The following is a 13,345-nucleotide window of genomic DNA, read 5'->3' as shown; positions in this document are numbered from 1 at the left end:
CCTATAAAAGAAAAAAAAATTATGATAATACACTATGCACTTAAACTCATAAATAAAATAAAAGATGAAACTTAAATATATTATGCATATATTAATTGAATGAAGAAAAGGAATTTTTAGTCTAATTACTAAACTTGGTATATTTGACATATCTAATCAACAGTTATCTCAAATATATGATGCATGTTAATGGAAACAATTACTTTCAATTTTTTATTATAATAATTAACTTACTCCTATATGTTAAGTGATTTTGAAGATTTTTATTTGACAAATTAAATTAACAAATGGAATTATTATTATTTTTATAAGAAAATTAGTGCTTCAAAATGTGAATTTGTACATTAAAAATGATATTTAGTTTTATGAAAAACAAACCTGCGTAATGTACGGGACAAAAAGACTATAAATAATATAATAGACAAATAAGAAAATAAATATTATAACGATTTATACTAAAAAATGATTAAGCACATCTATAAATTATCGAAACACACTAACTATATAAAATTACTAGAATATTAAAAAAAATTAATGTGTGAAAATAAGGATTTTGAATAGAACTATCTCAAACAATGTCTATAACGCATATCCAAATGATATATTTTTAATATATATTAGAATTATATTGATTAGCTAAATATATAAACAAGGCATATTAAATAAAACTAGTATATTAGAATATATTTCGGGATTCCTACCCTGGTTACGAGATACACGTACCATGTATATAAATTTACCTTGTAATTATGAGGTTATAAATACACAAAGAGCCAATCTTATTGGGTAAGGCATTGATTGCTCACATGGTATCAGAGCGGAAATATTGAGCTGCCCATCTTTTGTCTTGTCTGCTAATCTTTTTTTTTCGTCGACAGCTCATCCTACCCACGTTTCCTTGCCCCACCTATTCATCTCACCTATCAATGGCATTAGAAGAAGTCAACATCTCCTATTCAGTCGAACTTTTGGATACGGTCGGTAGCTTTTTAGATCGCCAGGAGATCAAGTTTGGTCCAACAAACACAGCATAGCCAGTTGTTGACTGTCGAGTATCTGGGCAACTAGCCTAATCAGCATCGGTATAAGCAGTGATCCGAGTGTTGGTATAGCTCTAGCTTCATTATCACTTACCTTTTCTGACACGAGAAATATCGAAAGCTCAAAAATTTTCTTTTTATGGAATTGGTGGTTTCAATAAAGAATTCTTACAAAACGAGAATTGATAGAATTGCTAATGCTCCAAGATTCATCCTTTTTGTCCAAGCTACCGAAACGTGATAGTTAGTATATACACATAATTATTCACTTAAGATTTGAAAGGAAAAAAATATTTCATAGTTTTCTCTCTTTAGAGAGAGATTTAAAACTGACTTTCTTCATAAAAAATAAAATCCGACAACAGATCCGAAAAAAATTTGTTTACGTAAACAATAACATTTTGATATTGGAAAATGCTTTTTCGTCCGAAAAGCGCGTCCTCCAAATTCTGCGAATAAGATGCAAAAGAAAAGTGCCTCTCATGTTGTAATTAATTACACTTGTACACCACTGTCTCATTCGGAGGCTCAATTCAATAGCATCTCTTCCAAGATATTTTGTGACATGGAATTGGAAGGTTGAGTGACTTCTTGAATGGACAGGTTTAGATCGTCAGATTTCCCCGTTAGCACAATAGTTGTCCTCCAGTTCAGACAAGCTCCTCGGTGTACGCGGGACCCACATGTCCTGTCCCTGTCAGTCCCAAGACTTTTCCGTCTACCCTTCGGACAGGCAAGCTACTCGAAGCTTGATCCCTCGGGCTCGAGCTCTAGCTCTAGCTCTACTGTTGCATATCACCGTCATCTGTCGGAGACAAAGCCAATATGTCTCTGTCCCTTAAGCTCACTCTTTCTTCCCCGGCAACCCCTCAAACTCATCATCAAGCCCAGAGAATCAACAACCTTCCAAGGCTCGACTCCTTCAGATCCATCTCCCGTCGGCCGTCAAGATCGAACCTTGCGCCCGTTGCGAGGTCCGTGGGCGAGGGGTTCGACCGCCTACCTGCCGCCGAAGCCAAGGACAGGTGGGAGAGCTGGCTCTCTACGGCGGCTAGCCTGTACCCTGTCTATGTGACCGTCGGTGGGGTTGTGGCCTGCTTGAAGCCGTCGACTTTCTCATGGTTTGTGGAGCGTGGCCCCACTTCTTACAGCTTGTCCCTTGGGCTCATCATGCTGTCTATGGGGCTGACATTGGAGCTCAAGGACCTGTTCGCTCTGTTCATGCAGAGGCCCCTCTCGGTGAGTTCATCAGCTCAGTCGTTTGCTGACCTTAATAGTTGGCTTTTGGTTGCTGATGGGTAAATCACAATTGCTGCTGCATCTGTGGTTGGTTGGCGCATTGTAATCTGAGGAATGATTCATCCCGTCATATGGATTATAATGTACTGCATTGGGATGGGATCACATTGCGAGCCGCCCAATTCGATGTTTTCCATTTATACGACGAATTTGTGAAATGGGTGTTCTTGCTACTTGGATCACGTGCTTGTTCATCAGGAAAAATCCTCATAGTTAAGTTTTCTGAATCAATGTCTCCTTCAGTCCTACTCAATATCGTTCTCTCCTTTCAGCGTGGCAACAGAAGTATATGACAGAATTTATCTCGATATGTCTAACTCATTTTTCAAGTAAAAGAGTGATTGCTTCCTGCATTATTAAGACTGAGGAGAATTCAGAGAATAGCCTAAGATAAATGTCATTGTTGAGTCTGGAAGCTTCTCCTGCAGCTGCACAGCGGTCCGCAATCTCCGTTTTCTGAGTTAGAATTTGACTAATTGGTGTGTGAATCTGATTACGACACCTGCAGTGCTTTTACTCTAAGCTCTGCATTTTTAATTCTTTGCCTCCCTATGGTTCTCAATTGTGAAAGTTTCTTTTATCTAGCTTCTGTCTTGTGCTCTTATGTGCTTATTCCATAGTAATAATTGTAGTTCTGTAAATCAGATACTCTTCGGATGCGCTGCTCAGTATACAATTATGCCACTTCTAGGAACGGCCATTAGTAGATTATTGGGGCTTCCACCTTTGCTCTCGGTCGGCCTGATATTACTAGCTTGCTGCCCTGGTGGTACTGCCTCCAACGTGGTAAGATGATCTTCAAGCATAACATCATCTTTTGCACCGATAAATAACCTGTTACGATAAGCTATTCCATCTATCACCTTGGATTCTAGGTTTCCATCGGGCATAATATATTTAGAAGGTTTTTAGTTTTACCATTACGATAGTTCTGTTGATGTAAATTTCCTTGGTAAGTTTGAGTGGATGCTGCAAATCTGAATGGGCACTGCTCCGAGTTATTTTTATTCATTTTCTATCATCTGAAATAGTGTTTCAGGTGACTTTAATTGCTCGAGGCGATGTTCCTCTGTCTATCATAATGACCGTGTGCACCACTTTTGGAGCAGTACTCCTCACTCCTTTGCTGACCAAGATCTTGGCAGGAACTTATGTTCCTGTCGATGCCTTTAAACTCTCGATGAGCACATTACAGGTAGTTGCGCGCTTCGTCCTTATTGGTTTATCATACCTCGAAATTTTTGACAAATAGATTCGATTACTTGTCCACAACTTTTTGTTTGACTTTTATCTGCATGTGTAGGTAGTTGTTGCTCCAATTCTCTTGGGGTCTTATTTACAGAGTACCTTTCCCCGGGCAGTGGAAGCGGTGATTCCTTTCGCTCCTCTGTTTGCTGTTTTGTTATCCTCATTGCTCGCATGCAGGTAAAATGTTGACTTGACAGTCAAGTAATTTTCAAGTGTAAATACTGTGTATCAAGACTCACAATCACTATTTCCTTTTATGGTATAAACAGTGTCTTCTCAGAGAATATTATCCGACTTAAATCCATGTTCGTTGGTGCTTCGTTGGCGTCTGATCTCTCTCCATTGCGTCGAATTACGTCTTTGTTATATGGAGAAGTAGGCTCGGTGATCCTTTCGGTGCTCCTATTACACTTTGGCGGATTCTTTGTAGGGTAAGATTTGGCCTTCTACTGATATTTTTCTGGAGTTTTGTTATGATTAGTCGGAGAAACTGGTAGATTACTTGGGGTTCCTTGTTTCCTTGGTCTTGCTTGCAGCTATATGTCTTCGGCCATTTGCAGGTTCAAAGAACCACAGCGACGAGCAATATCAATCGAGGTAATTAAATATGAAGTGTGTTGAGACTCTTGAATTCCTAATCAATATGTTTAACTTTACCTTTGTATATGTTAATTTCAATGCAGGTGGGCATGCAAAATTCTTCACTGGGAGTGGTCCTCGCAACTTCACATTTCACCTCGCCTTTGGTCACACTGCCAGCTGCTGTATCAGCTGTCATCATGAACATCATGGGCAGCAGCTTAGGTTTCTTCTGGAGATACATCGACCCATCTGATCCAAATAAGAACACCCTTGAGCCCGACAAGACCCGGCCATAAAAAATGCCAATCGTCTTGGTCCGAGATTGAGGCCAAACCTTAAAATTCTCCTCCTCGGAGTGTAATGTTTCTAGGTTGTGCTATGTGAAGTTCTTGAACTGCTCAATTCTATAAAGAAACCATGGTTCCATTTCTTATCCCTCCTATGTTCTTGTTAGTGAGAGCTTTGGGATGGCCGGCGTGAGCGAACATCTTGCTGGTTGTCTTCACACATAATCTTTTGTTTAAACAAGGCAGTGATCAATCATTGCATTCTCCTATAGAAGAAAGCAACCAATAACTTCTGGTCTCCCTCCTTGATTTCTTCTCCATATAAAATTATGGAACATGATAAAAACATGGGCAACTGCAAATAAAATATTGAACATTGCCCCCACATTTCTAATCATTTGATTGCTTGGGCTAAACATTTTGACCTGGCGAGTTTCTACCGGGCGCCTAATGGATAGTTCCAATCTCTTGTATGTCGTTGGATTAACTATTCATGATTGGATTAAAATTATAAAAAGTTGATCCGATGGTATAAAAAGTTTGGGAACTTTTCCTTCGGTGGAAGTACGCTTCTATAGAATGGAAAGTGACGCAAATATTGAGTGGCTAATTGATCCATAGGAAAGCATGAAACCTGAGGTATGTCCAACATTAGAATATTCCTCCTTAAAGCCTGCAAAAGGCGAGATTTCCCATCTCTATCTCCCTCTTTATATTCTATATATTCCCTCTGTTGCAATAAATCAAGACAGCAGCTGAGAGGAGATCTGCAGGAGTTGCTGAAACTTCTTCCACTGCTCAGGTACACTCTCTTCTGATGATCGACGTAATTGAAAAAGCGATCAAGTCAATCTCTCGATCTCCGTCAGTTCTTCTATGCCTGGAAACTAGTCGTGTTTTCTGACGGTAGTTGATTCGAAGCTATTTATTAGACACATCCTTGATAGTCTAGCTGGTGGCACACGTTGTGTTCATGTGTTTTGAAGTAGTTTGCACCAAGTTTAATCATGTCAGTGACAAAGCTTTTCTATATTGAGCAAACCAAGGGATGATTTGTTAAACGTGTTTTCTCAGGGTGGACTGGGCAAGATATGGGTTGTAGCTCTCCAGAAACAAAGGATTTCATGGCGAAGATTGGAGAGTCGGTCTCAGACTGTGGTCTTATGCATACGACCGTTGCACTGAGGAATCAGTCGTCGGAAATGTCCGGCAATGATGATCATGGTGGGAAGCCGAGGTCGGAGAATGACGATGTATCCGGCCAACGAGGAACTGTCCATTTCCTGCAAGAAGACCTGCCCAGAGAAGCTCAAACCAAGATTCCGGCATCCCCAGGAAAGAAAACAAGTACTACTGAAGAAGATCGACTCTCAAGGCATGGCGGCATAAATACGAGGACTCGGCCTCCTTCTTTGCTTGAGCAAGGTTTACTCCCAGAATTCAGGTCGCAGAACAGAGCTAATTAAAACTGATTGTTGATTATTTGAAGCTATGGATGCAGTTTTTCGAATTTGGATCTATCTCAACAGAACAAAAGAAATGCAACTTATGAAGTTGTCTTTTAATTAATTTGCAGGAAGGGACCAAGCCCATTTAGCTTCTCCGCATCCTTACAGCTGACAATATTCTATGCTGGCACTGTTCATGTCTACGATAATGTTTCATTTGATAAGGTTCTCTTCAACTCAGCGCTTCATAGCTAACTGTATCCAAAACTGCTACATGTATTATAACACGTAGATGACCCTTATTTTACCTTCGCATAAGGATTTATGTTTTATGCAATCACCCTGCCCTACCTAGATGTTGATAATTATCATGAGAGACTGTAAACATCGATTTGTTCGGCTGTACAAATTATAACTTGTTGGCCAGCCCCATCCAAATTCTTATATGTGCAATTTTGTTTGAGCTCCAAGAACATACAGTGACTACTTTTTGATTTATAGGCCCAAGCCATTGCGCTTCTTGCTGGTGAAAGCTCTTCTCCCAAGTGTGGTTTTGTTCCTCGATCAGAAGAAACCGAGAAAAGGATTCATATATCTCAACCTCATCTACCGTCGATGTTCAAATTAGAAGCAGGTATCTAAATTCCCCCTATTGTCGATTAACATACTTTCTTCATGCAGAACTCGTTCTTCAAAATTTTACGACACTTATTAATCTTTGCCATGCTTAGTTTATCCTTTCCCATCTGATGGGGTTTCACATCTCTTGGGTTCAGATCTGCCAGTCGCGAGGAAGAACTCACTTCGCCGTTTTCTTGTTTTCTTGAAAAGCGTCATCACAGGTAATTAGTCACAATGCATTAGCTCACTAGAACAATCTCGTGATTGCTTATCTGATTTTGGGTTGTCCTGCTTTGGTTTTTGCAGGATAACAAACAAGACACCATATGCTGCTGCAAAATCGGACCATCCCCCTGAAGTTCAGGCAACGTCAACAGACGCCAAGGCTCCGAGTGCGAATGCCAACTCCTCTCTTTCACCCTTCCCTTGCCATCTATGATACTTCTCTCCCGTACCAACTGCTAAGGGTTCTCAATAAGAAAAACATCCTATTTTTCTACGTGGCAGTTGTTTCCATGCGAGTTAACGAACCTCTCCGGTGTATCCAACCTTAAATATAGTATTACGTTTTGCTACTCCAGTTATCACTCATCGAAATCATAGCGAAACTCATTTCAGTGGGCTGGAGTCATCAACTTTGTACATGCTCCAAGCCAACGGTCTAGCACGAGGACAATGTAACTTAGCGGATGCAGCTGGCAATGTATGTTAATATTATATTGGTGATCTATCGAGTGCAAGATACTATTACAAACAACTTACCAAGTGGTACTCTGTACGAGGAGCAAGAGCAAATCGATCTCGACGGCGTCTAGAAGATTAAAAGATTTGTAACATGCCATTGGGGACTCGTTGTGCATTTGTCGTCGATGCAGATTAGTATCTCTATCCATGTAAGGTGTACTAGATTTCATTCTTTAGTAGCTATAATAAAAGAAGTAATTGAAAAAAAAAAAAAGACACTTCATATGTTCTTGGAGCGGCAGTAACTGTAAAAACGACTAACGACCAGGGGAACAAAAAACCGTAAGGTAACGGCTGTCCAAAAAGGGAAAGAGTGACGGTGAAGTAACGGACGTTACGGGGCCATCTAAAGCGCGAATCTTATAGCAGCAGCAGCGGCGGCGGCGACATTCCTCCACGAGCTGCGCACTTGCCAATTGGCCTGTGGGCCCCACGCAGGTGTCTGATCTGATGGGGATCGTCGCATCGGGACCGTCCGTTTCTCGTCCCGACACGGACCCTCCCGCCACGCCTTAGATCAACGGCTCGGATTCACCCAACCTTCTCCCTCCTCCCACCATGAACACTCATCACTGACGTCTTCGAAGCTCTGCAAAAGCGGAATACTCGCTGTTACTGAGCTGAAGAATGCAGAAGAGCAGTGAGGGCTCACCGGGGCAGGCTCCGACGCCGGACCTGGCCAAACCGGAGAGGCCGCCGTTGCTGAAGAAGCCGAAGACGATAGAAGACGCCACCCCTCACTTCCCCGGTCCTCTCTTCCCGGCCGTCCGCCGCACCGCCACCGCCCCGCCCTCCCGGGCCTCCCCCGCCAGCTCGTTCCCGGACCTCCGAATCTCCACGGGCAAGGATGACAGCTCCTCGGAGCTGGGGATTGGCTCGTTCTCCGATCGCGACTGGGTCTACCCTTCCTTCCTCGGGGCGTACCCAGCCAAGGCTCGAGTGTCCATCAAAGGCAAAGCCTCCAAGTCGCGGGAGGATGACAAGTCGCTTGGCACCAGTGGCCGTTTGATTGATGCCAAGGGGAAAATCGTGAGCGGGAAGCAGTGGATCGATTCCCACCCGGCAGTTGCATTAAAGCCGAAGCGGGAGGAGAGGGAAGTTAACTCTGTGGTGAGTCAGGCTACGGTGACCCAGTCGAGTACGGCGTCTGCCCATTCGGCTTCGAGGAGAATTCAGGAGCTCAGGCATTCTTTGGTTATTTATTTGGTAATTTACAATTTCCCCTCTTCCACCAATTTAAAAATTACTGCTTGATTGTAAAGGAGAGATTTTTCGTGATGCTTATCGATCTTCCAATCTATTGACTGCTGCTCGTTATTGCTACGTTGATTGTCCTGTGGATACCTCCGCGAGCCACTTTGTGTAATCAGACCATTTGCCTCAACTTTGATTCAATACGTTTGTTTTGTTGTTTCAAATTGTCGCAGCTAACATGGATAATGGGAGCATGAATTATGTTGAATATTTGCGTTAGCTTAAGTTGGTCTTTCTAGCTTTAATCTTTTCCACTCCATGTGTTTTTCACATTTTTTAGTGATTGTTGCTTGCTATGATTCGTGCAGCTTTCTTTCGTTTGTATAGTAACTGTAACTTATGGATTATATCTTCAAAGAATAGTCACCAGGCTTCAGGTATGTGCTCGATATCCGGTTCAATTTTTGTTTGTTCTTCCTTTTCTCTTTATGGGTTTATACAAAAAGTGCATTATTAGTAAGCATCATTTTCGTGCAGGAGGAGAATGATAAACTTCACCGAGTATGTAATTCTAGTCTCGTCATTAGTGAGAATTCCAAGGTTTTCCGGAATGAAGATGTAGAATCGGCCTCGTACTGGCAGAAAACTGACAGTAGAACTGTTGCTCTGTACACTGTGGTCTGTACACTCTTGATGCCATTCATATTGTATAAGTATCTCGACCATCTCCCACATCTAAATAAACTTTCGACGAGAATGAAGAATAACCAAGAGGAGGTTCCCATGAAAAAGAGAATTGCTTATATGGTGGATGTCTGTTTCTCTGTTTACCCCTATGCGAAGCTCCTCGCACTTCTTTTTGCGACTATATTTCTGATTGGATTTGGAGGGTTGGCATTGTACGCAGTAAGTGATGGTAGCTTTGCTGAGGCTCTATGGCTCTCATGGACATTTATTGCTGACTCGGGAAATCATGCTGATCGAGTTGGCGTGGGGCCACGGATTGTGTCTGTATCTATAAGCTCTGGAGGTATGCTGATATTTGCAATGATGCTCGGGCTTGTTTCGGATGCTATATCTGAGAAGGTGGATTCTCTGCGGAAAGGGAAAAGTGAAGTCATTGAGAGGAATCACATATTGATTCTTGGATGGAGCGACAAATTGGTAATTAACCTTTCATCAAGTTCTCGTGGACCAATGTCTTGGAATGGCTTCATATTCATGAACTTTGAGTTCCCTTAAACTCTGCGTCTGTTGGTATTTGCAATTGATTGTCATGCATCATGCTATTGAGAAGTGCACGAATTACAATTAATGGTAGAGGTAAAGGAAAGGAGTCTGACAAGATGGAGATTGCAGGGTTCACTGTTGAAGCAGCTAGCAATAGCTAATAAGAGTGTCGGTGGTGGTGTCGTTGTTGTACTAGCTGAAAGGGACAAGGAAGAAATGGAAATGGACATCGCGAAGCTAGAATTTGATTTCATGGGTACTTCAGTTATATGCAGGAGTGGCAGCCCTCTCATTTTGGCTGACTTAAAAAAGGTAACTTTTGACTCTCTTTTTTTGGGTTAAAATGTATCTCTTCTAACCACTTTCCTTGTTTTTACTTTTTCTTTCTTCTGATTTTCCTTGTTTGCTTCAAAGGTCTCAGTTTCAAAGGCAAAGGCAATCATTGTACTGGCTTCCGATGAGAATGCGGACCAGGTTTTCTTATTTCCTCTTCCATTGTTTGAACTTGCCGTGCTTTAAAGTGACTTTACAAGCTCTCCGAGCAACAATATTGCTTACACTTCCTTGTGATTCTCGACAGAGTGATGCTCGTGCGTTGAGGGTTGTGCTCAGCCTCACTGGCGTTAAAGAGGGTTTGAGGGGTCATGTGGTGGTAGAGATGAGTGACCTTGACAACGAGCCTCTAGTCAAGCTTGTTGGGGGAGAACTCATCGAAACAGTTGTGGCACATGATGTGATTGGGCGGTTGATGATACAATGTGCCCTACAACCTGGGCTCGCACAGGTTGCTGCATTAGCTCATCTGGGACATAGTTGGTTTGATCCGTTCCTCGGAGTTGTATTTCTTATGCTATATTCAACATGCTGTTTTCACAGATATGGGAAGATATATTGGGGTTTGAGAATGATGAATTCTACATCAAACGCTGGCCTCAACTTGATGGTCTTCGGTTCGAGGATGTTCTCATTTCATTCCCTGATGCGATTCCTTGTGGAATTAAGGTTGCTGCTGAGGGCGGGAAGATAATATTAAATCCCGATGATAATTATGTCTTAAGGGAAGGCGATGAAGTTCTTGTTATTGCCGAGGATGATGATACCTATGCTCCAGGTTCCCTTCCAGAGGTCAACTTTCTAATTCCATCTGCTGATAATTGGATTTTCAATTTTCAAGTTAGCGAACTTTCTCTTATGGAAACTTAAATAAACCCTATGTTCTGTAATGGTCCATTTTAGTATCTTCACCTATGTCTTCCCTGGTTGCTTAGTTATTGCGTGAGGAATCTGCAAATTTTACAATCTATTTGAGTTACATAATTCTTTATCCATCTGCTGTTTCCTGTGATGTACTTCAGATCCTTTTCTATGCTGTTGTTTGGTTGCAGGTACGAAGGGTAGTTTTTCCTAAAACATTCGATCATCCGAAATACCCAGAGAAGATACTTTTCTGTGGATGGCGCCGTGACATTGACGATATGATTATGGTATTATACTCACAAGCAAGAATATTCATTTTGTATCATGTTGAACATTTAAAAAAAAGAAAAAGAAAAGACAAGAATAAAATTTAAGATCATTTAAAATACTATATGAAAAAAAAGAGAGTATGAAATTGGATGAAGATATGATGGTCATGGAGTGTCCCTCCTAAAAACTAGTTTTCATAATATTAAGAATGTAATACGATTCAGACTCGAGAAAGAAGTTTCCTTTGTGATATTCTTATTGAACATGAAAGTAGTGCAACAGCAGAAATGTATTAGAGAAATCAAGAACATAGGCAAATTCTTCTGAGGATGACTATGTCGCATCATTCCTTTTCATGTTACCTACTTGACCACAGCATTACCTTTTGTCATCTGTGTTATTTATTTCATGGAAGTTATAAGAAATTTACATTTCGGGATCGTTTTCTCAGGTCTTGGAGGCATTCCTGGCTCCAGGTTCTGAACTCTGGATTTTTAGCGAGGTACTAGAAAAGGACAGAGAGAGGAAGCTCACTGAGGGTGGGCTGGATGTCTTTGCGTTAGAGAACATAACTCTTGTTCACCGTGAGGGAAATGCTGTCATTAGACGCCACCTGGAGAGTCTCCCTCTGGAAACTTTTGATTCTGTAAGTCTCTTATGTTTTACGAACTCTTTCACATTAAGAAAAGTATCTCCTCCTGACTGGGGGCAGCAAGTTGCCATTGCTTGCTTTATGGAGACAAGACTGTGTGAGCGACTACTAACTCTAAACGGACAGATACTAATTCTTGCAGATGAATCGCTAGAAGACTCCATAGTACATTCTGATTCAAGATCTCTGGCCACTCTTCTCCTTATTCGAGATATACAGGTATATCTAATTAGTTGAAAGAATTACCCTTCTTCCCGTAACTGAAAGTTAGACAAAGATAGATGTCAAGCCACCAAACAAGGAAGATCGTATGGATATTTTATTAGCAATAAAGAAAAATGAAGAATTAAAAATCAGTCAGGCTATTTATCTGTTCCTGTGTTTCTCTACTCATATTTCTATGCTCCTGGAGCAGTCGAAGCGGCTTCCTTACAAGGACGCAAAGTCGACTTCTTTGCGACTATCTGGGTATTCCCACAGTTCCTGGATCAGTGAGATGCAGGAGGCTTCAGACAAATCTATTATCATCAGTGAGATCCTGGACTCTAGAACCAGAAACTTGGTGTCTGTGTCGAGAATCAGTGACTATGTTCTCTCAAATGAGTTGGTCAGCATGGCTCTTGCCATGGTGGCCGAAGACAAGCAGATCAACCGTGTACTCGAGGAACTCTTTGCGGAGGAGGTAAATATTGTCTTTTGTTCACCTGGTATTTGGACCACTCCTTCAAGACAAGACGACAGTATGCGATGTAAAATAAAAATCATATGTATTGGACAGGCAGTTTACACACTACAACACATATTGATGTTTCCTTTGCTTTGTTTATCTTTGGTTTCCCAGGGGAATGAGATGTGCATCAAACCAGCCGAATTCTATTTATTCGACCAGGAAGAGCTGTCTTTCTATGACATAATGATAAGGGGTCGTCAGAGACAAGAGATTGTGATAGGCTACCGGCTTGCGAATACCGAACGTGCCATTATTAATCCGTCAAAGAAATCAGAACCCAGGAAGTGGTCCCTCGATGATGTCTTTGTCGTCATATCCTCCGACGAATGAAGAGTCTCGTTGGCAACCATATCTGCTAATCCGTCCTCCTAATTGGTATTTAACAGATCATCTTCGAAGATTCAGTCTCCTGCTTGGAATCGGCATGCATTGACTCTGTTCATTTGGGCTAAGACGAGTTCCTTTAAAATGGGTCAATGACAGGTTAGCATCGTTAACACGTAGCTTAAAGGAGACGAAGCTCCACATCGTCTGTTCAGACACATCTATATAATTGTTAAGAGGTTAGGTTGTGCTGAAAATGAAGAGCACATTAGCCGGGGAATTCACCATTGATAAGCTTCTTGTATTCGTTCCAGTTACTTGCTAAGTGGTTCAGTTTCTTATGCAATTCCCCATCAATAAGCTTTCAAACAATTGTTCATGTTGAGGATTAAAATGGGATAAATCCCACGTCGGAAAAGAAAAGGAAAATTCATGAGTTAGTACATGGCTTTTGTACTACCGGTATCAGCTTGAGCTTT

At 41.5% G+C, this 13,345-nt stretch overlaps 2 protein-coding genes across 3 annotated transcripts; both read left to right on the top strand.

Annotated features, from left to right (window-relative positions):
* Window positions 1-1,659: 1,659 nt before the first annotated feature.
* On the top strand, window positions 1,660-7,253 carry LOC116195752 (probable sodium/metabolite cotransporter BASS2, chloroplastic). Its single transcript, XM_031525080.1, has 12 exons — window positions 1,660-2,279; window positions 2,985-3,125; window positions 3,379-3,534; window positions 3,643-3,764; window positions 3,857-4,018; window positions 4,124-4,184; window positions 4,271-5,258; window positions 5,531-5,900; window positions 6,033-6,129; window positions 6,406-6,538; window positions 6,681-6,746; window positions 6,832-7,253. The coding sequence occupies exons 1-7, from the start codon at window positions 1,866-1,868 to the stop codon at window positions 4,463-4,465; spliced, it is 1,251 nt and encodes a 416-aa protein (XP_031380940.1). The 5' UTR covers window positions 1,660-1,865; the 3' UTR covers window positions 4,466-5,258; window positions 5,531-5,900; window positions 6,033-6,129; window positions 6,406-6,538; window positions 6,681-6,746; window positions 6,832-7,253.
* Window positions 7,254-7,552: 299 nt separating this feature from the next.
* LOC116195746 (ion channel DMI1) lies at window positions 7,553-13,306 on the top strand. 2 transcript variants are annotated; one of them, XM_031525071.1, is made up of 12 exons: window positions 7,571-8,475; window positions 8,832-8,900; window positions 9,001-9,627; window positions 9,823-10,005; window positions 10,108-10,167; window positions 10,274-10,477; window positions 10,570-10,818; window positions 11,079-11,177; window positions 11,612-11,806; window positions 11,939-12,031; window positions 12,228-12,494; window positions 12,654-13,306. In XM_031525071.1, exons 1-12 carry the CDS (start codon window positions 7,897-7,899, stop codon window positions 12,870-12,872), a joined length of 2,844 nt encoding a protein of 947 aa, XP_031380931.1. In that variant the 5' UTR covers window positions 7,571-7,896; the 3' UTR covers window positions 12,873-13,306. The 2 variants fall into 2 exon arrangements, 1 of the variants encoding a protein (XP_031380931.1); XR_004154696.1 differs by lacking the exon at window positions 12,654-13,306 and having other exon boundaries at window positions 7,553-8,475; window positions 11,955-12,031.
* Window positions 13,307-13,345: the final 39 nt, after the last annotated feature.

Source organism: Punica granatum, chromosome 2 (genome assembly GCF_007655135.1).
Source record: "Punica granatum isolate Tunisia-2019 chromosome 2, ASM765513v2, whole genome shotgun sequence".
Lineage (NCBI taxonomy): Eukaryota > Viridiplantae > Streptophyta > Magnoliopsida > Myrtales > Lythraceae > Punica > Punica granatum.
Note: the sequence above shows the minus strand (reverse complement) of the source record. Positions and strands in the feature narration are given on the sequence as shown.